The 24532-nt window shown below is 32.0% G+C and overlaps 2 protein-coding genes across 2 annotated transcripts; both read right to left on the bottom strand.

The window, feature by feature from the left end:
• Positions 1-6817: 6817 nt before the first annotated feature.
• Positions 6818-12849, bottom strand: LOC144560798 (putative disease resistance RPP13-like protein 3). The gene is made up of 3 exons (XM_078310043.1): positions 12214-12849; positions 11069-11836; positions 6818-8189 (listed from the first exon to the last, which is right to left on the bottom strand). Exons 1-3 carry the CDS (start codon positions 12837-12839, stop codon positions 6992-6994), a joined length of 2592 nt encoding a protein of 863 aa, XP_078166169.1. The 5' UTR covers positions 12840-12849; the 3' UTR covers positions 6818-6991.
• Positions 12850-19851: 7002 nt separating this feature from the next.
• On the bottom strand, positions 19852-24043 carry LOC144560909 (putative disease resistance RPP13-like protein 3; the record flags this gene model as incomplete). Its single annotated transcript, XM_078310129.1, has 3 exons — positions 23427-24043; positions 22255-23064; positions 19852-20548 (listed from the first exon to the last, which is right to left on the bottom strand). Coding segments are annotated over exons 1-3 (2124 nt in total), but the record flags the coding sequence as incomplete, so codon positions are not given.
• Positions 24044-24532: the final 489 nt, after the last annotated feature.

Below are 24532 nucleotides of genomic sequence, written 5' to 3'. Positions count from 1 at the left end.
CCATGCATGTGCTACTATATTAATTATATAATTGTTCGAGGAGACAGATCAACTCAGCTATCGTCAATAATATAACAATAATATATATTTTATAATAGATGAATTCATCTGTTTGATCCAAATTATTCACATCAAATCCACACTGTGATCTTCGAGAACATTGTTTTTTCATTCAAATTTCAACTTTGTTTCAATTTTTTTTAAAAGATTTTGTTTGTTAGGGATATATTTTAAACTTTCTTGTTTGTTATGTCTATTTCTATTTCTTAAGTATGCAATATATGACTTTATCATCTTCATCTTAAAAGTCTTTATTTCCAAACAAGTTGGAGGTAGACTAGAAATGAAACTCAACAGGAATTAGCCATACAGAGATTACCCAGAAGGTCACCCATCCTAGTACCCAGAAGTCCATCACTAACTCTCCTCCTTTTTTCTAGTTTGAGACAGGCTGTGTAAAAATACACAGGCGGAGTTAATAAAGTATTTTTACCTTTCTTTTTTGAATTAAGTTACATCAGCTTTCCTATGAGTGAAAGAAAGAATTTCCTGGCTTGATTTCAAATCTGAATGTTTTAGAACAAAAAGTAATTGACTGAAGAGCAATTATGTATAATTGGCATGATTATCTAAATTATATAAATTTGATAAAACATCTTGACATCATTTATTGCTTTTGATTTTTATTTGTTGTGCATGATGATATTCTACATATTTAGTCTTTCAGTTAATCTTCAAATAAACTAATCGCTTAATCAAATTGAGAGATCTGCTTTGGCGCAATGCAACTACTTTGGCTTTTTTATTGACTGAAGCTTATATCTACCTCTTTGTCTGATTTTAATTTTAGAATATTGGTATGCAATTTTGTTTTAAGTCTTGTTGTGATGTCCTCCGTCATAATAGAAATTATTTTTTTACATCAGAAATCCAACCATTAGTTTGATAAAAATGAAAATAACCAATATACAAAATCAAAGAAAACAACTAATTAATGGCTCGTACAAATTGAGATCTGCATTTATGGAATCTAAATGTGCTAAGTCAAATATTATTTCCCCATCCAACAACTGTTTTAGTTAATTATTTCTATATTCTTGTTTAATACACATGAACAGCTGGATACAGCTAGAGATGCGATCTGAACTCGACTAAATCAATATTGAATTAAACAAATGAAGAGATCTTGTAGAGTAGACCTCGAAATGTGCCATTAAGTCTGACTAATGAATTAAAGACAAATGAGTAGTAGACAGTTGGCAGTTGGCACTTATGGTTCGCTATGGCACACATCTTTTTCGATGTTCATTTCATGCTCAACATGCTGGGAGCTGTTTATCCCACCAAGTCACCCCTTTAAATTCTATGCACCATTTAATAATAATTATAATGTTGGTTACTTCAAATTAAGAAGCACTTGTATCATTTTAATTACTTCAGATTGCTACTGAACACCAACTTCTAGTGCAGTGACTAAGGTAATTTCCGACTGACAGTGTATTGCAAATATATAAAATTGGGAGATTTAATTCTATCTATATCTTAAAAAAGTTTGCTATATTGGCAATGTATATAATTAAAAAGCTTGTTGTTTTGCAGATATTAATAAGGCACGCACACACGATGTTCATCCTTCAGGATTCGAAGCTCAAAATATTGGAGGAAACTAAAACTATGATAGTTGTTTTTCTGTTAATTGTTTTATAACTTAACATAAAATATTGGAGGAAACTAATTGAAGATGAGCCACTCATCTAATCTAATTATGAGAAAAAAATAGATTATCAAATCAACATTTATTCTTTAATGAAACTATTTGATTTTTCAAATAAATGTTGTGACATTATTATAATAATTCATAAAATACATTTTGTTTAGTTGCAGCTTGGACATTGCTTCAATTCTAATGACAATTTTTAGAGAATTAATTATTAATTAATTTTGAATCTCGCATGCATAAAAAATTAAAAAATTATGGATTTCTTAATTAGCGAAAACTTTAAAAATCAATTCATATGCAAGAAAATAGAATTTTATGATTTTATTTATCTTCATTTTTAAAACATCTGCATATGTAAATTTGTTTAAATTGGAATATATATATAACTTCTCAGCAATATCAAGTATTCAAGTATCTATAATTCTGTAACAATTTTTCTTTGAATTTACCCTGCAATATAATAAAGCGATAAAAATTATCGAGTTGATTTTTTAAAAACACTGTTAATTATATATCAGAGCATCTTAGTATATTATTATCTTAAAAAAAGAGTAATCAAAGAACAAAATTGTTAGCAAATCCAGGAAATTTGAGAGTTATTGTAATTACACAGTCATTAACCTTTGCAAAAGAAGTTGAATCAATTAATCTTTGTAACTTTCTTTTCTGGTGCCAATAATCTTTAAAACAGCAAAAAATTTCTTGGATATGGTGAAAATGGATTACATTCCTCGCAATAATCTCTCTTTGACACATCCTTTAGATAAAATTTCACCGTCATGCAACAATCGTGGAGAATGGTTAACAACATCTCTTCCATTAATTCTCGCTTGGACCATCTCTGTATATAAAATAAAACCCAACTTTAAAAATCCATAGAAACTTCTTTAATTTTTCAAAGTTTAAATGAAACTAAACTTGATGAAATACTCACAAAGATATAACTAAATTTTCAGAAGAGCATGTCACCAAGGAAAAGCTACAAGGATCAACAGCAAGTTTGTAATTACAATAAAAAAATGTTTGCACTAGAGAAATGCACGACATGGGAAGATTAGTTGGGTTCATTTTTTTTGCATGTTTTGAGAATAAAAGAGCGATAAAGACATGAGTTAAAAGTTCAATTTGAGGCCTATTTAGATCAAGCTGAAACTGAAATCATCATGTGAAAAATACACAACAGTTAATTTTCATATTAAATTGACCAAGTAAAGGCCCATATATGATCAGTTAAATTTGAATATCAAAAGAGAAAATCACCTTCTATGTTGATACCATTTGAAGTTTCTAGGCCAGAAGCAGAGCAGCACCAAGGGCAGAGAAGAAACATGGCTAATAACCCATGTGTGATTATACCACTTAACCTCGGTGCCACCATTATTAAACCTGTCAATGGGTTATATTTTGTATAGGTTTTGGTTTTCTTTTCTCTTCTCTGCCTATGTGGTTTTTATCCTTCACAGTTAATGAGAGACTGAGAGAACAAACAAAGGCATGCAGCCTTACTTTCTAGCTATGTTTTGGCATTGTGATGTGCATTAGAAATTGACATAAAAGAATATGATTGTGTGTTGGGGCAGCAAGCCAGCAAGGGAAGTTGAGAGGCGAGAGAGACATAAAAAGAATATCCTTGTTCATATCTTACCCGTACTCACTAAGATAACAAATAAATAAATGAATATTGTGTAATTATGAAATAAATTGATAACTTATAAAACTATAAGAAATAATCAAATATATTAAACACAGATGTACGTAATTTCATAAAATTTAAGAATTATTATTTTTTATTTCACTATTTTAAAAATATGAATTTTCAATTAAATAAAATGATATAAAATATTTTATAAATCAATCTAATCATAATAATTAACACGATACAATTATATGAGAACAAATAAAAATAACGTATATCATCTAATATTTATTAATCATTATATAGGATAATGAATACGAAATAGTTTTTACTTGTACCCTTATTCAAAAACTAATTTTTTTTTTTTACCCATACTCATACCAGTTATGTTAAGAAAAAAAAATATACCTTAGTTATTATTACAATATGTGATGCACCAAAAAGGTATAGTGCAAAGTTTCAGTACAAGATGATGTACCTTTTAAACCTTTAACAAACGTTTGATTTAAATTGCAAGTGCACAATTCTATCAAAATAGTATTTGAGGTGTCGAACCACAGGGAGTATGATAAAAACTTAGTTTAAACTTTAATAATAAATTTCAGAAAATAAAATAAAGTAAAGTGCAATAAAAGTAAATTGGGGGGGGGGGGTTGTTCTAACAATTCCTAAATTTGGGTTCAATACCCAAATAGAGAGTTTTAAACAATAAAAGTAAATGAATGAAAGAAAGATTGGTTTGCTTTCTAGATGAGAAGATCTAGGAGTATTCGGTCTACAATTCCTTGCTAATTCTATCTATTCGGTATTTGTTTGAATTCATCTATGATTTGACGATGTTTCTAACCTAATAAGTTATTAAGGGTTACTTTCGTAAATTAATAACGTGCCTAGGTAATTCGGACTTCTCGATTAGGTCCCTCACCCTAGCTACCTAGACCCATGGAGCTCTTGTAGTCTCTCCTTTCCTCAAATATTGGTACTTCGCAATTAAGTCCATCATACCAATACCCGATTCGAATTGAGATGTCCTAATTAGGGTTTGGCTTCACGGTTAGGTTCTTCACCAAGTTCCTAACCTTAATTTCTATAGTTCCGGCTTAGATTAAATTGGTTACAATCTTAATCTAAACCTAGGGTATTTGCATTCATAATTTGGTACTATCCTATTGATAATAGTTAATTTTGGTTCTTTCGAATCCAAAATGGGATACTACAATTCAAGTACTAACTATGTAATTAACACAAATGATTAAATCACAGAAATTAACAATCAAATCCTATAAAACAATCATAATAAAAACAAATAACCGAATAAAATAGAATTAAACAAGTTCATGCATTGACCTAAACCCCTAGAGAGAGAACTACTCTCTCTTAGAGAGATCCATTACAAAAAGTTGGCAAAGTAAGAAGAAATGAAATAAAAGAAGTATTACACCCTTTAACAAATCAAAAACCTCTATCTTGCCGAATCTTGCTCAGGAAACCCTTCTTCTCCTTGCTTGAAAGCTTTACTTACTTCAGAATTTATCGCTAAGTATTGTGTGTGTGGAGAGACAGAATGAGATTGTGAATGATTCTTGGATGGGAATGAACCTCCTCTTTTATGCCCAATTAAGAGGCTAGGAAGTGGAGTTAGTGGGTGCTATATTTGGATTATTTTCCAGGATTGTCTTGTCCATATTTAGCTGTAAAACACTCCCATGAAGCGCCAAAAATAGAAACCGTGTTGAAACTGTGTAAATTTGGCTTTCTGCGGGTCCAATGCGGATGGCTGATCCGCACTGCGTATGGTCTCACCCGCACTGAGTCTAAGTTTTCTTATTTAACTTCTGCGAATTAGTTGAGTGCGGGTGGAACTGCGGATGGATGACCCGCACTGAGGGTGGATACTGCTTTTCTGAAGTTTCTGAAATCGGCCAAGTATTGAGTGCGGCTGGGCTCATCCGCACTGCGGGTGGAACTTCATCCGCACTAGGCTCGGGAAAAATTCGTGCGCAGCGCTTGGATGTTGGAAATGCGGCTAAGTACTCCGGGCGGCTGCACTGATCCGCAGTGCGTGTGGTTGATCTGCACTGAGGGGTATTTTCACCATTTTTCATCATTTCCTGCAATGAAAAGCCAAATAACCGCAGTAACTTGATTCCAGGTGTATTTTAATCACTTTATATTAAAAAATACAAGATATTTGAGGTTGTTTTATGATAAAATCTAGATCAATTGTGTATATAATTTATGCTTATCAATATGCAATAATTAATGTTACAGTACAAATTAGCACAACATATAATTAAACCTAGGCACCAGAAGTACTAGACTTTTATAGAAATCATAAAATATTATGGTACACCTTGTAAGCATTTATGGCACTGAAGGTTTATTGAATTTGTGCATTACACAATAATAAATATTTATTGTGTTTTGATAATTATGTTAGTATTCCTTGAGGTAAGTTTGGCATGTTCAACACTTTTTGATTGCCAAGCAAAAATAAGGTAATTTTCTTATGATAAACAATTAAGCAGGCTAAACTAATTACAATGATGGATCATAAAATTTATTTGATTTATAATTATAAAAGTAAAAAATTAGTTGAATGATGTAACTTAAAGGTTTTCCTGTCTCAAAATTCATAAAAGAAATTTATGATAGTTGTTTTTAGTTAATTGTTTTATAGAGCAATGGAGGAAACTAATTTTAAAATTAAATGAAACGATTGTTCAATGAAAGAAATGTGAATCTTTCTAACATAATTAAATTATTAGATTGTGAGTTACATTTGACCTCATAAACAATATTTTCTTGATTATTTTGTTCCAATGACATTAAAAATTAGCATCATTACAGCAGTTCAAATTGATAGCATGAAATTTCAAAAAGTATAATTAAATGGTATTGTATATATATATGTATTACTTCTAATTATGAAAGAATTATTCATGCATATATAAAATTTTATAACTACTATGCCTTTGACTTTATAATGTAATAATTCAAAGTATAAAAAATTAAAAATTATCATAGTGAAGCAGTTGATTCAGGAAAAGTTCTTTGTAGTTAACTAATAATTAATATTTGCACGAAAAATTAAATTAATCTTAATCTCTCAAGATCTAATTCTCAATCTCAGTAAGTAATTTCTTTTATGGTACCAAAAATCTTTACAAGAACAAATTTCATTCCTAAAATATTAACTATTTTGTAAAACCGATTTTGTGTCACTTGACAAACGTTAACCTTTTAATATTTTTGTTCAAACTAACCCCTTGTTCTTTTTTAATTTCTTGATCCGTTATTCTTTTCCAAATTAACTTTACCTGCTTTATTCCATTCGAAATTAACCTGTGTAAATTATTCGCAATTGAACAATCTTGTGCTCGGTTTCTTTTATATTCTCGGCATGAGAAAATAAAGTGATCGGTACAATTTAAAACAATACAAAAATTGCAGGATGAAGATCAACCCGTAAGTAGAAAAACAACAATCAAATTTTCATATAATTCATCTGTCAAAAGAATAAAATTACAAAAAACAAAAAAGCAAATTTATTCGAAGGAGGCCAATTACGTAACATCTACCATGTGTACAACTAACAATTTCCTAAGAAAAGCAACCTACAGTGCACCCTATATCTAAGAATCTAATATATATGTAATGCTCACGTGCTGTAGTTCTGGAGGCAAGTGAAACTCAATGCTGCGTCTATATACATTGAGGTATTTAAGATTTGGCATGGCCCCCTCTGCCACCGTTAAACTCTTCACAGACAAAACTCCCAATTTCAAGTATTGTAGGACAGGGAATCCTGCTGGACAGAATATTGGACCAGAGTTGTCCAGCTCGATGCTAAGCACGCCACAATGTAAGAAAAGTTTCTTTAAGCTCTTCAACTTTCCAAGCTCCGGCATTGGATTTTGTTCCAAAAAGGAGCATGCAAGTGTCAATTTGAGGAGGTGTGGTGGAAACAAGCTAGCATCTAAGGTGACATTCTCTGGCCATTCCCCATTTAAGTAGAGAGATTGTAAATGTTGATAATTTGGGAGTGCTTTTGGGTAAACAACCTCCATTGTCAGACTTTGCCTTGAATTGATACTTAGGGAGACTAGAGAAGGTAGCATTGCAAATAGATTACTAGTGAATGCAATCGGATCACCACCTTTTTCAATAACAAGACCTAATTTACACAGGTTGCTTAAAAGGGGCATCTTCTTATTAAAATACACCCATTGCATGGTCTGGATATTTTTTAGCTCAGCTGTTGTTTTTGGTAGCTCTAAACCTGTAGTACACATCACATGCCTCAATGTATCAATTGACCATAAACCATTCGGTAATTTAACATCATTTACTATTCGTCGCATATCAAGGGTTTCAAGTGCCTTCATACGATGAAAGGAACATTTCGAGATGGGAATATCACATCCTCTTAACCCCAAGTATTTTAGGTGAACCAACTTTTCTAATCCCCTGACCAGGTCAACATCATCGTTCTCGACTTCCTCAAGTACTAGAACTTTCAGTAGCCTAAACTCACGGAAATTATTGGCGGGTATTGGGCTCCAGCCATATTCCCCAAACAATAATAAAGAACGGGCATATTCTAAGTACAAAAGGTTATTGCGGAGGTGGGAATTATCACCGTCTTCCAAGGAATGAAACGAAGCACGTCGGATTTCTTTGTTCGGCTTTTTGCAATCTGATTCTTCTGAGAAAACCATAACGAAGTTTTCTTCTCTGGCTTTGTGCATTGCTAAGTCGCGGAGAAGATCATGCACATGGAAGCGCTTGATCGAACCGTTCACGTGTCGGCTTGATACTTGAATCATACTCCTGAAATAATTTTGGTTTATAAACACGTCAGGAATACATAAAATATTGTTATCATAATAGATTAGTTAATTACTTTCTACATTGAATGTTAAAATTAGTTAATTACTTTCTACATTCAAAATTAAGTTATATATGTTGATCATTTGGATGACTGAAATTAAAATAAACAATTAATGCAATATGTATGTACTACTATAAATAAGAACTTTAAATTTGTAGAGAAATATTTGAATGTACATATGTTGGTTAAAAACTCAAAAAAATTTAAATGTACCATTTTCTCAAAACAAAAATAAACTAAAAAAAAAAATCAAGGTTTCTATACAATTATAAATCTATTATGGTCGCATCTATGGGATGTGGACTCAATTACTGGGGACCGTATCTAGGGGATGCGGCCCCAGAATAAGGATCGCATGCGCTATATAGGGCCCTATATATATATTTTTTTTTTCAAAGTCTAAGAGATTCTCAGAGGATACCAATTTAAATTTAATTTATAATATATTATTTTATTCTATGGTTATCTTTCACCGAATTAAAACTCTAGAAATTTATTCGCTGATATCTGTAAATTTATTTTTATTACAAAAAATCCAATAATATATATTATTTTATTTTATTTTATTTTTTGATGATTTTTCCCCGATAACCTTAAAATTTTATTCTCTGATAACCCTAAATTAATTTTGATTACAAAGTAGTCCAATAATATATATAATATTTTATTTTATAATTATTTTTCACCGAACACCCTAGAAGTTTATTCGCCGATAACCCTAAAAAATTTAATTTAAGGCTATCGGCGATTAATAGGGGTGAAAACAGAGCGGATAATGCTGATACCATATCCACATCCGTTTTTTAATGAGCGGATACGAATAGTAAACGGATAACAAAATTCAAAATCAAATTCACCTTAAACAGATACGGATAGTCCACAGATACGAATTCGAATAGATATATGAAATGAATAATTGTCAAATAATTAATTCATATGAACTTTAATATACAAATATTAATTTAAAAAATAAGAATAATAAAACAAAACATAAATAAAAAAGAAAAATGGAAAAGAAAGCCGTTTATATATTTGATCAACATTAATCGGATGATGAATGTTGACTTCATCTACTATGGTTCTACAAATAAAGTTCTCGATATAGAAACAAGCTCTTCAATGGGATGGGTCCAGTCAAAAAGAAAAGATTGATTGTTCAGTAATCATTTGAACCTTGACTGGCTGGCGCTTCTTCTCATATGAAAAAAATAAAGAAAGAAGAATTTCGGTGCGCTAGAATCCAAGGAAAAAAAGAAGAAAAGTTCCGGACTCCTGTGCCCAAACTTAGTCCCACTGCGGTAATCAAAAATAAATCAAGCCCATTATATAATATCCCGCTTTCTTAAATAAATGAATGAAACGAAGGAATCTGTTGCAACCGGTTATTACCGGTTCGGAATTCAAACCGCCCACGTAATCTCTTCATTCAATGTCAACAACAAATTTCAATGTTTTCGATGAAAAATAATATAAAATAAAAATAATCTCAAAAATAAAATAATTATTGAACTTAATAAAATAAGATAATATATATGTTATTGAACTTTTTTGTAATAAAAAATTACAAGACTATTGAAAAATAAACTTTTGTTCGGTGAAAAATAATTCAAAGATAAAATAAAATAATATATATGTTATTGAACTTCTTTATAATAAAAAATAATTTATAATTCCAAAAATAAAATAAAATAATATATATGTTATTGAACTTCTTTGTAATAAAAGATAATTTAAGGGCTATTGGAAAATAAACTTCTGTTCGGTGAAAAATAATCCCAAAAATAACATAAAATAAAATAAAATATATGTTATTGAACTTTTTTGTAATAAAAAATAATTTAAGAGCTATCGAAAAATAAACTTCGAGGGTATTCCGTGAAAAATAACCATAAAATAAAATAACATATATGTAATTGGACTTCTTTGTAATAAGAATTAATTTAGAATTATCGGCGAATAAACTTTTAATGTCTTCGGTGAAAAATAGATATAAAATAAAATAATATATTATAACTTAAATTTGAATTCTTATCCTTTGAGAATCCCTCAGATGCGGCCGTTGTAGATTTATAATTGTACAGAAATCGTGATTTTTTAATTTTTTTTTTCTGGAGAAATAGTATTTTTAAAAATTTCGGTTAACAAGTGTTAGAATTAATAATATTAAAAATAATTGATTTTTACTTTTGAAATTATGATTCCTTACACAAAATAATACTTTTGCACCCTCTAGTCTCTGAAATATCAAATTTTGATTTTATCCTTAGAATCGTGTTTTAGTATCAAACCGTATTTATTATTTCTTTTGCAATGGAAGTGAAAGATATCGAATTTAGAAAAAGCTTTTGCTAGCACTATTTTAAAAAATAATAATTAGAGCACACTTGATACAAGGTTTTCGAGAAAGAAGCTATTTATTAGAGAAGAAATCATAAAATATAAAGGGGTGTATATATGATACTTGTAATAAATAATACTAGATGAACGAAACTATATTTTATTGCAAAACATATATCAAATTTTGTAGTAAAGAGTATTGATTATTCTGTTAGTCAGGTCTACATGATTATTTTGTGGTAAAGAGTATTAAAGGCGTTGTAGCTTATTTTGTTCGTCCGGCATTTCATTTCATTTATATATACTTTAATATGGTATTTCTCTACTTCTACTCTATTATGAGAACAAAATTGGAGTATATATCATGTATACCTGAATTTTGTCTTATGAGAAAATTTATTTGTGACAAAAAAATTTGCAAAAATATTGTATAGGAAGGCTGAAATAAATTAAAGGATAAATAAAAAATAAAACATATAACCTTTGAAAAAGTTCGTAGAGGTAATCCTCAGCTATGTCCTCCATCGTTTTCCTCCCTTCTTGTGGTATGAATCCCTCTGCTACCCACATTCTTATCAGACATCTTGCAGAGATTTGATAGTCCTCAGGAAAAGATGCAAGATAAAGGAAGCATGCCTTGAGATAATAAGGCATATCATCGTAGCTCATGGCGAGGACTTTCATGCATTCTATGCCCTCTGAGTGCCAATCCATTGTACGCAACACTCTCTCCCATGCATGATAGTTTCGGACTTTAGTTATAAGTATACCACCTACTACTATCAAAGCTAGAGGTAACCCCTTACATTTTTTTGATAGTTCATCGGCGAGCTTCAGGAGATCGCTAGGCAATTCTTCGATAGGTTCTTGATTAGAGTGAACCTTTTTGAGGAGGAGATCTAGGCTTTGCTTATCATCTAACAAGTTGAGTTCGTAAGGTGCCATATTAGGGTTTGCAGATATTGCAACGTCGATAGATCTGCTGGTAATTAGAACGCGACTCCCATTTTTTACATCAGGCAAGGCATCTTTTAGTTGATTCCACACATCAACCTGCCATACATCATCAAGAATAATTAGATATCTTCTGCCACTTATGTTTCTCTTGAGCTCGCTCATTAAATCTTCCACATCTTGCTCCTTCGGTACAGACCCTATGAGCTGACATAGCATCCTTCTCAAGAGTTCAATTAGACTGAACTGTTGAGAAACTGACAGCATTATATGATACTCGAACTCTGCCCTCGCACTGCATATACAAACAAACATAAATAAACTATTAGATTGATTTCTAGCACAATTTTTAACAATAGTCATCACGGCAACTATGTATTCTAAGATCTGAGAAATAATTTCTTAGAAATTAATGACTATCTAATTAAATTTTTCCGAACCACTTAAATATATGAATGTCAATAGCGAACCATATTGATAATTATGATTAACAAATAAGTTAACCGCTAATAAATACTGATAAAATGATATTATTGTTGTTGTTATTATTATGATTATTATTTAAATTGGGAATTTAGGAAACACTGTTAATAATAATGACATTGCAACCTAGCTTGTCTTGCAATTATTTATCTCATTATAACATAGTTGAAAAAGAAATATCTCACTTGCCTTTTGTATATCATATGTGCTAGGGTAGTCTTTCCTATACCACCGGTACCCACGATGGTTATGACGGCCCGCCTTGGTATTTCCTCAGGGCGCAGCAACTTCAGAATGTTGTCCCTGTCAGCATGCAGGCCTATGACTTCCGTTTCGTCTACTTCAGAATAAGTAACTCTTCGAAAAGGCAAGATGACTGCCTCTCCCACCGGTATGTCTTGCAGGGCTATGATTCCATAGTTCAGCCTGCTCTTCGAGATCTCTTCGAGTTCATTTTGGATGCTATTGAGCTTAGTTCCAAGTTTGTGGAGGAAATACACCTCCCGGGGCTTGTTCAACAGCTTCTTGAAATTCTGAAAAAAAGTATGATTTTGGTTACATTCAACTTTGATAAAGAATATGTCAATTGCATCCTCGATGCGATATGCCACGTCGCGGAGCTCATTGAGCCAGTTCTGCACCCTCTCATCTCCTTTTCGTTTTGAATCCGCGTCTTTCAGGCAGGACTGGATTCGAGTTAGCTCACGCTGCGCCTTTTTGAGTTTCTCCCCAACCCCACCCAAGAACTGAATTTCTTTCTCGATGATATTAGCAAGCTTGCCGACCACGATATTCACAATAATCCCCTCAGCCATTTCTCTCTCTCTCTCTCTCTCTCTCTCTCTTTGGAAATAATGTGCACTAGTGTAAAGGGATATTATAAGCTAATGCAGATGACTATGCTAGGCAAAGATAATGTGATTATATAGGCGACCTACTCAAAAGCAAACTAATTCTATGTCTAATTGCAAAAATAAATTTAATTAATTTTTAAAATGCCCGCTTGGTGGAATATCAATTCTATATGAGACAAGCTCTAAACTTCGTTTGGCTTTATTATTATTTTATAAAAGGTCAGCTTGAAATATTTACCATGCATGTCCTACTATATTAATTATATAATTGTTAGAGGAGACAGATCAACTCAGCTATCGTCAATAATATAACAATAATATATATTTTATAATAGATGAATTCATCTGTTTGATCCAAATTATTCACATCAAATCCACACTGTGATCTTCGACAACATTTTTTTTTCATTCAAATTTCTACTTTGTTTCAAATTTTTTTAAAGATTTTGTTTGTTAGGGATATATTTTAAAATTTCTTCTTTGTTATGTCTTTTTCTATTTCTTAAGTATGCAATATATGACTTTATCATCTTCATCTTAAAAGTCTTTATTCCCAAACAAGTTGGAGGTAGGCTAGAAATAAAACTCAACAGGAATCAGCCACATAGACACTAACCTTTTTTCTGGCTTGGGACAGGCTGTGTAAAAATACATAGAAGGAGTTAATAAAGTATTTTTACCTTTCTTTTTTGAATTAAGTTACATCAGCTTTCCTATGAGTGAAAGAAAGGATTTCCTGGCTTGATTTCAAATCTGCATGTTTTAGAACAAAAAGTAATTGACTGAAGAGCAATTATGTATAATTGGCATGATTATCTAAATTATATAAATTTGATAAAACATCTTGACATCATTTATTGCTTTTGTTTTTTATTTGTTGTCCATGATGATATTCTACATATTTAGTCTTTCAGTTAATCTTCAAATAAACTAATCGCTTAATCAAATTGAGAGATCTGCTTTGGCGCAATGCAACAACTTTGGCTTTTTTATTGACTGAAGCTGATATCTACCTCTTTGTCTGATTTTAATTTTAGAATATTGGTATGCAATTTTGTTTTAAGTCTTGTTGTGATGTCCTCCGTCATAATAGAGATTATTTTTTTACATCAGAAATCCAACCATTAGTTTGATAAAAATGAAAGTAACCAATATACAAAATCAAAGAAAACAACTAATTAATGGCTCGTACAAATTGAGATCTGCATTTATGGAATCTAAATGTGCTAAGTCAAATATTATTTCCCCATCCAACAACTGTTTTAGTTAATTATTTCTATATTGTTGTTTAATACACATGAAGAGCTGGATACAGCTAGAGATGCGATCTGAACTCGACTAAATCAATATTGAATTAAACAAATGAAGAGATCTTGTAGAGTAGACCTCGAAATGTGCCATTAAGTCTGACTAATGAATTAAAGACAAATGAGTAGTAGACAGTTGGCAGTTGGCACTTATGGTTCGCTATGGCTAACCTGTGCGACTCTACATGTTCTGAAACGCTGACAAATTTTATATATTTAAATAGATAACAGGCTACTTGAAGCGCAGGTATAAATCCCGTCTATATGTAAAAAAGAAACAAATTTTTATAAATTGTCGTCTTTAAAACAAAATTTTGTAAATATATTTTATCCGAACTAATAGAAACATTTCTTGAGCTATCATGCAATTAAAGGATTTGTCTCTTCAGTATATCTAACACAGGCAAGTTCTCGACCTTTTTTTCCACTTAATTAGTCTTTTTTTAAATAATATGATTAAGCGGTAAGATGAGCATGAGAATACATATTAAACAGAATGTCAACTATTGGAGATCTTCACGATTGGACAAATTAACATGACATGCATGACATTAATATAGTTTGATTTTAATAAGAGACGGCCAATTGGATCAATTAAGGTTTGTTTTTAAATAAATTTCGTGCTTTCGTCAATTGTATATTCAAATATATAATCTGTCAAATTACGTACAGGCAATTGTTTGCAATATTATATATTGTTTTTCTTATCTACACAAAACTTTATATTTTGAATACTATTTTTAAATTGCAGACATACAATTCGCAAGTTTGAAGAAACCTAAAAAATCGTTTTAGGAATACATCAAGCATAATATATTATATTGTAGTTATATAGTGATCTTATATCAAGAATTCTTTAGAAAAATCAAACACCGACAACAATATGTATAAATAGAGTTCATGTATATATGCCGGGAGTAGTGATGAGGGTGAGGAATACATCAAGCATTGTATGTACTCTTCATTAAGTAATAGAAATTAGTTTATATACTACTCTCTTCTACTATCCAAGTTATTCAACAAGTGTCATGTAAAACCAATGTTATATTAGCCAAACTCATTAATGCGGTTCCATCATTTTCCAGCTGCTACACATACCACACGAATTGGCACACCAAACAACTGCCAGTCCAACACTAATTAGTTTGTTAATTATATTTTATTCTTGTTTAGTAGACATGACCAGCTAGGTGCAGATGTGCTATCTGAACTCAGTCTACATCAACGGAATTGATTAACAAATGAAGTACGCCTCGAAATATGCTATGAAGTTTCAGTAATGAATTGAAGACATGTTCTGATGATAAGCTGGCACACATCTTTTTAGATGTTCTTCTCATGCTCAACATGCTGGGAGCTGTTTATCCCACAAGTCACCCCCTTAAACTTATAATTTAGTTGGGCCAATTCTATACACCAATTTTATTCCATTTCTAATTTGCACCGTTTAATAATAATTATAATGTTGGTAAAAAGATTAAGAAGCACTTGTATAATTTTAGTTACTTCAGATTGCTACCGAACACCAACTTCTAGTGTAGTGACTAAGCTAATTAATTTCCGATTGACAATGCCTTGCAAATATATAAAATTGGGAGATTAATATCTTAAAAAAAAAGATTGTTATATCGGAAATGTATATAATTAAAAAGCTTGTTGTTTTGCAGATATTAATAAGGCACGCACACATGTTGTTCATCCTTCAGGATTCAAAGCTCAAAATCGACTCAAGCATTCATGCTAAACCTTTAGTAGTCAAGCATTCATGATCAACATTTACTGAGCCAAGCTGTATAAATGGCCTAGAAAAAATAAATTTCTTGGGCCCTATTACCCAATTATCAGTGAAAGGTTCATATTTTGGCTCAGCTTAATTTATCTTGTTGATTACTAGAAGAGCCATTAGATGATCACTAGCTATATATATATATTGTTGATTAAGTGTGTATTGATATTGAACATAATTACAAATTGAAAAATGTTGTAATCTTTTGTATATTTACGAGATCTTGATTTGGTGTGTATTAATTACAAATGGAGATATTTTTTTCAGAAAAAAATAAATTTGATAAAAAAAAAATGAAATGCACATAGCTAGCAAACACGGTTATTCGGTACGATCTGTGTGTTATAAGGTTTTTTGTTTTTCACGGCTCTTTGACTATACCATGTAAACGCCTCTTCGACTCCCCCCCTATACATTATACACAGTTTCTTCTAGGAACCGTGTTTGATTATTGTATATTATATATGCACGGTATTTGTTATGGAACCATGTATGAATAGTCCTTAAGGTTTTCTCTTTTTTTGTGTCTTCGATCACTGCCCTATTGTTAATTCCCACCACTCTCACGTCTAATCGTATAACTTTCTCTCCTATCTCTCTCTTTTTCCTCTTTATAGTTGTCGATCTATCTTCTCCCTTCACACACTCTCTCTCTCTCTCTCTATTAGGGTTTCAGCCCCCTCCTCTTTCTCTAAAGAACTCTCTCGAAACCAATCTAGGGTGTTACAGTCTTACATACCACTTTGTTGTTTGGTTTCTCTAAAGAACTCCTCTCGGATCAATTTTTCTTTCTAAATCCGGATAGAATTTTTGCTTGCTTGCTTTGTTGTTGTGTAATCGAGGACTGGCCAGGATGCTACTTCCTGTCACCCGCCTTGGCACCATGCATTCTCTATATAATGTTGCATCAACTGTCTTGCCTTTATCATATCGGATAAATTTTTCGTACCTCTCTCAATCAGACTAATGAGATTACAATCTTCTATTTAAATTTCTTCAACATCCCCTTCACATATGTTTCTTGAGACACAAAAATACAAGGTTACATATAAAATAGGAGGTGTGCAAATTGGTCATCCCAATTATTTTCCATATAAATCAAATCATATACAAGGTTACATACAAAATATCATCTATATGCGTTGTTACCTCCAGAGATTAGTAGAGACTGTTACTAAGTGAATTCATTCATGTAAATTTTGCATATTATAAAAGATTAATTGGTTTTTATTTACGTAAAATGTAGTGCCTAAAAATGTAATTGGTTTTAATTTAAATTTGGATCTCACTGACTAATAATAACATATAAAACGCCAGATAAATAATTAACACCAATTTTTCAAATCTGATTAATTTATGGAGTCACGAGGCAATTTATAATTAATTAAACTGTTAAACGAGAGCTCTTGATACCATTTTCATTGAGTATACCCACTTTTATTAAAAATACATAAATTATCAAACAAGATATAATAAAAAAAAGTAAAAAAAAAATTAATTCTTTATAAATTTATGTAAGGATCAAATATGACCTTAAAGTTTAAATTCCTAGTGCTATACTAACGAAGCAGCTCTTCATATTAATTTTCTAGTACAGTTTAAAATCTGAAATTGTTGGACCTTACATAATACTGTTAAAATCAAATTTTTGACTGCTATTCTTGAAGCAGCTCTTTAATGGGCCACATTTTTAACAAACAACAACGACAAATCCAGTCACACCCCTTTTATGTTAAAAGCAAAGTATACTGTCCCATTAATCAGATTGGATATCTCTTTCCCTCAAAAATGTACTTGAAATTTAATTTTAAGATATCTCCAGTTTAGCTCAGAAATTCATGTTGCTACCTGCCAAAACCTATTTGAAGGTTGAGCATAGTGAAGAACATTGCTATTGTGCGTTTGATCAGATGCAATGGCAGATCCAAAGAGATTCAGATATAGGCAACTTCTGGATTCTGAATTTTATTTCACTAGGAGGAAAAAAAAATGATTTGCGTCATCAAAAAGAAAAAAAAAAGACGATGTGTTTGGCGTCACCGCTCACCAGAGGAGAGAAAAAAGACAATTTGCATCGCCCCCCTCATTTTGCCCAAGTTGGTCCTCTGCCCCAACTATTCTCCTCTTTCTTTCTGACCTTGACTCTTTCTCTTCCCTGATTCTTCTTTGATAAGTGATCAAATTCTATTGTTTTTTGTGCCTCTGATCTCTACTCTTCTCAGTATTTTGTGCTCATCTCTGATTGAAATTCTGAATCCACCTCGATCTGTTCAGATGCTTTTCTCTTCATTTATTGTGTATGGTATCCTAAAAGATTCAAATTCATATCTTCTGAAGTAATTCAAAATTTGAAGTTGATGGTGTCAAGGAATAACTATTTCCGTGGTCTTACTAACAACATATAAGTAATTTTTTTATCATCACCTTATTCTTGTAGTTTTCATCAATCCCCTCTAAATATGAACCAGATACAACGGAGGCATTGAGTATGAAAAAAAAAGCTAATATTAAATAAACAAATGAAGACATAAATATAATGTAAAATAGCAAGGATTCGTACGAGATTACAAGAGATAATTAATTCAATAAAATTTATTAAATTTCTTTATATTAAAAAATCAGTCTTTGATCTAGAAGCAAGGACAATGCTCTTCGTATCGGTGATCGCAGTTTCAAAATCCGGACAGCAAAGATAATTTCCAGCTATAAACAACTTTTAGAAGAAATTTATCGAACATAATTTCAGCAGTTTGACCATCACCACTTTTTCAATAAAAATTAAGCAACGAATTGGTGACCAGTACACAGTTATTGAGTCCTAATTTAACCACAAAGGAATGGAGCTATTGACCGATACGACCTGCCCCAATAGTAGCACATGAAAGAAAGAACATTGGAAAAATTGAACTGAGTTGGAACAAGGTATTAACAGCCTCTCTGAACAAACCCAGTCGGTTGAACCTGACAATCATGGTGGCCCACGAGACGGAGTCTCTCTGGGGCATTTTGTCAAACAGTTATTGTGCTGTGTTGATTCTGCCAGCCTTGGTGTGCATGGAAAGAATGAAGTTCCAGGAGACGATATCTCTGTCAGGCATTTCCTCGAATAGTATCTGGGCATGAGAGAAGAATTAGGGAGCAGATGTCGCTTCCAAACAATAATAAATAACCAAGGAATGGAAATTAAAACTATTCAAAAATTGCAGGATGAAGATCAAACCGTAAGTAGAAAAACAACAATCAAATTTTCATATAGTTCATCTGTCAAAAGAATAAAATTACAGAAAACAAAAAAGCAAATTTAGTAGGAGGCCAATTATGTAACATCTACAATGTGTAAAACTAAAAATTTAATAAGAAAAGCAACCTACAGTGCACCCTATATCTAAAAATTATGTTCAAATGTAATGCTCACGTGCTGTAGTTCAAGAGGCAGGTGACACTTAATGCTGCGTTTAAATAAATTGATGTATTTAAGTTTTGGCATGGCTCCCTCTGCCACTGTTAAACTCTTCACAGACAAAACTCCCAATTTCAAGTTTTGTAGGACAGGGAATCCTGCTGGACAGAATATTTCACCAGAGTTGTACAGCTCGTCGCTTAGCACCTCATGTTCTAAGCAAAGTTTCTTTAAGCTCTTCAACTTTTCAAGCTCCCGCATTGGATTTTGTTCAAATCTGGATCCCACAAGTGTCAATTTGAGGAGGTGTGGTGGAAACAAGCTAGCATTTAAGGTGACATTCTTTGGCCATTTTCCTTCCAAGTAGAGAGATTGTAAAAGTTGATAATTTGGGAGTGTTTTTGGGTAAACAACCTCCATTGTGAGATACCATGAATCGATACTTAGGGAGACTAGAGAAGGTAGCGTTGCAAGTAGATTAGTGGTGAGGTTGAGAATTGGATCACCCCATGATGGAATATAAATACCTAATTTACACAGGTTGCTGAAAAGGGGCATCTTCTTATTAAAATACACCCATTGCATGGTCTGGATATTTTTTAGCTTAGCTGTTGTTTCTGGTAGCTCGAAAGGCTTATAACACATCACATGCCTCAATGTATCAATTGACCATAAACCATTCGGTAGTTCAACATCATTTATCATTCCTCGCATATCCAGGGTTTCAAGAACCTTCATACGATGAAAGGAACATTTCGAGATGGGAATAGTACATCCTCTTAACCCCAAGTATTTTAGGTGAACCAACTTCTCTAATCCCTTGACAAGGTCAACATCATGGTTAGTGACTCCCTCAAGTACTAGAACTTTCAGTATTCTAAACTTACGGAAATTGGGTATTTGGCTCCAGCCATATTCCCCAAACAATAATAAAGAACGGGCATATTGTAAGTACAAAAGGTTATTGCGCAGGTGGGGATCATCACTGTCTTTCAAGGAATGAAACGAAGCCCGTCGAATTTCTTTGTTGGGCTTTCTGGAATTTGATTCTTTTGAGAAAACCATAAAAAAGTTTTCTTCCCTGGCTTTGTGCATTGCTAAGTCGCGGAGAACATCATGCACTTGGAAGCACTTGATTGAACCATTCACGTGTCGGCTTGATACTTGAATCATACTCCTGAAATAGTTATGGCTTATAAACAAGTCAGGAATAGATAAAATATTGTAATCAAAGTATAATTGTACACTTACCGTGAACCCTAAGTGTACAATTATAAATCCATTACGACCGCATTATAAACCCTAAATCGTAAACCCTAGAGTAGGGTCCACATCTGCTAGATGCGGCTCTATTTTTTTTTACAAAGTCTGAGAGATTCTCAGAGTTGATACGAATTCAAATTTAAGTTATAACATATTATTTTATTTTATCATTATTTTTTACCGAAGACCCTAGAAGTTTATTTATCTATATCCCTAAATTTATTTTTATTACGAAATGTCCAATAACATGTATATTATTTTATTTTATTTTTTATTATTTTTCACCAAAGACCCTAAAAGTTTATTTGCCGATAGTCCTAAATTAATTTTTATTACAGAGTAGTCCAATAACGTATATATTATTTTATTTTATGATTATTTTTCACCAAAAAATCTAGAAGATTATTCGTCGATAACCCTAGAAGTTTAATTTAGAGCTATCAGCGATTAAACTTCTAGGATTTTCGGTGAAAAAATAATCACTAAATAAAATAAAGTAATATATCTGTTGTTGAACTTCTTTGTAATAAAAATAAATTTAGAGATATCGGCAAATAAACTCCAAGTTCTTTGGTGAAAAATAGTCACAAAATTAAATTAAATAATATATATGTTATTAGACTTCTTTCTAATAACAAATAATTTAGGCTATCAGCGAATATTTTTTGAGGGTCTCTGCTAAAAAATAACCATAAAATAATATATATGTAATTGGACTTCTTTGTAATAAAAATTAATTTAGGGCTGTCAGTAAAAAAACTTCTAGGGTCTTCAGTGAAAAATAACTATAAAATAAAATAATATATTATAACTTAAATTTGAATTCGTATCCTCTGAGAATATCAGACTTTGGAAAAAAATATGGCCATATCTAGTGGATGCGGTACCCAGTAATTGGATCCATATCCTTTAAATGCGGTCGTGGTTGATTTATAATTGTACACAAATTATGGTTTCTTGGTTTATTTTTATTTTTTTTGGAGAAATGATATTTTTAAAAAAGTTCGGTTAAAAGTGTTGGAATTAATAATATTAAAAAAATGATTTTTACTTTTCAAATTCTGATTCCTTATATACAAAATAATACTTTTGCACCCCCTAGTCTCTAAAATATCAAATTTTTATTTTATCATTAGAATCGTGTTTTAGTACCAAACCATATCTATTGTTTCTTTTGCAACGGAAGTGAAAGATGTGTAATTTAGAAAAAGCTTTTGCTGGCACTATTTAAAAAAAAAAAAATTAGAGCACACTTGGTAGAAGGTTTTTCAGGAAGAAGCTATTTATTAGATAAGAAATCATAATATAAAGGGGTGTATTATATAATAATAGATGAAGGAAACTAAATCTTATTACAAAAATATCGATTTTGTAGTAAAGAGTATTAGGCGTTGTAGCTTATTTTGTTCGTTAGGTATTTCATTTCAATTTTATATACTATTATATGGTAGATCTCTACTTCTTCTACTCTATTATAAAAAAAAAAAATGAAGTATATATCATGAATACCTGAAATGTGTTCTATGATAGTTAATTTGTCCTAAAAAAAATTGTAATAATATTGTATAGAAGACTGAAAAAATCTAAAGGATAAAAGAAAAAAATAAAACATATTATAACCTTTGAAAAAGTTCGTAGAGGTAATCCTCAGCTATTTCCTCCATCGTTATCCTCTCTTCTTGTGGTATGAACCCCTCTGCTACCCACATTCTTATCAGACGTCTTGCAGAGATCTGATAGTCCTCAGGAAATAAAGCAAGATAAAGGAAGCATGCCTTGAGATAATAAGGCATATCTTCATAGCTCATGGCGAGGACGTCCATGCATTCTTTGCCCTTTGAGTGCCAATCCATTGTTCGGAACACTCTCTCCCACGCATGATAGTTTCGATCTTTAGTTGAAAGAATACCACCTAGCACCACCAAAGCTAGAGGTAACCCCTCACATTTCTTTGATAGTTCATTGGCAAGCTTCAGGAGATCGCTAGCCAATTCTTCGCTAGGTTCTTGATTAGGGAGGGCCTTTTTGAGGAGGAGATCTATGCTTTTCTGATCATCTAACAAGTTTAGTTCGCATGGTGCCATAATAGGGTCTGCTGATTTGGCAACATCGATAGACCGGCTGGTAATTAGAACGCGACTTCCATTCTTGTCATCTGGCAATGCATTTTTCAGGTGATTCCACACATCAACCTGCCATACATCATCAAGAATAATTAGATATCTTCTGCTACTTAATTTTTTCTTGAGCTCGCTCATTAAACCTTCCACATCTAGCTCATTCGGTACATCATCTATGAGTTGGCGTAGCATCTTTTTCAAGAGTTCAGTTAGATTGAACTGCTGAGAAACTGACAGCATTATATGATACTCGAACTTTGCCTTCGCACTGGATATACAAACAAACAGAAATATAGTATTAGATTTATCTCTAGCACAATTTTTAACAATTAATAGTCCTCACGGCAACTATGTATTCCAAGATCTGAGCAATTATTTCTTAGAAATTAATAACTATCTAATTAAATTTTTCCGAACCACTTAAATATATTAATGTCAATAGCGAAACATATTGATAATTATGATTCACAAATAAGTTAACCGTTAATAAATACTGATAAAATGATATTATTGTTGTTGTTGTTATTATTATTATTACTAATATTAGTATTATTTTATTATTTAAATTGGGAATTTAGGAAACACTGTTAATAATAATGACATTGCAACCTAGCTAGTCTTGCAATTATTTATCTCATTATAACATAGTTGAAAAAGAAATATCTCACTTGCCTTTTGTATATAATATGTGCTAGGGTAGTCTTTCCTATACCACCGGTACCCACGATGGTTATGACGGCCCGCCTTGGTGTTTCCTCAGGGTGCAGCAACTTCAGAATTTTGTCCCTGTCAGCATCCAGGCCTACGACTTCAGTTTCGTCAACTTCAGAATAAGTAGTTCTCCGAACAGGCAAGATAACTGGGTCTCCCACCGCTATGTCTTGCAGGGCTGTGATTCCATAGTTCAGCCTGCTCTTCGAGATCTCTTCGAGTTCATTTTGAATGCTATCGAGCTTGGTGCCCAGTTTGTGGAGGAAATACACCTCCCGGGGCTTATTCTTGAGTTTCTGCAAACAGGTATTATTTTTGTTACATTCAACTTTGATAAAGAACATGTCGATTGCGTCCTCAATGCGATATGCCACATTGCGGAGCTCATTGAGCCAGTTCTGCACCCTCTCATCTAGTTTTCGTTTTGAATCCGCATCTTTCAGGCACGACTGGATTCGGGTTAGCTCACGTTGTGCCTTTTTGACTTTCTCCCCAACGCCACCCAAGAACTGAATTTCTTTCGCAATGATATTAGCAAGCTTATCGACCACGATATTCACAATAATCGCCTCAGCCATTTCTCTCTCTTTTTGGAAATGATGTGCACTAGTGTAAGGGGATGTTATTAGCTAATGCAAATGACTATGCTAGGCAAAGATAATGTGCATGGTTATATATATATATATATATGCGAGCTACTGGAAAGCAAACTGATGCTATGTCTAATTGCAAAAATAAATTTAATTCATTTTTCGATTGATGCTATATATGTCTAATTTACCATGTTATAATTTATTAATTATATAATAGGTGAATTCATCTGTTTGATACAAATTATTCACATCAAATATTTAAGAACTTTTTTCAAATTTTAACTAAATTCAAATTTGATCAGGAAATTATGGCATCACTTATTCAAGTACGGTACTAATTAGAAAGATTATAAATGCGACATTATGGGATGCCAAAAAGTAAAACATGACCTGCTGAGCTTTACTAAATCAACCGATATTTTGAGAGAAGTGCTTTTTGGTGTTTTCCTCATAGTGAAATGTTTTTCCTTTTTT

Source organism: Carex rostrata, chromosome 10 (assembly GCF_964058835.1).
Source record: "Carex rostrata chromosome 10, lpCarRost1.2, whole genome shotgun sequence".
Lineage (NCBI taxonomy): Eukaryota > Viridiplantae > Streptophyta > Magnoliopsida > Poales > Cyperaceae > Carex > Carex rostrata.
This window is presented reverse-complemented; position numbering and strand designations above follow the sequence as displayed.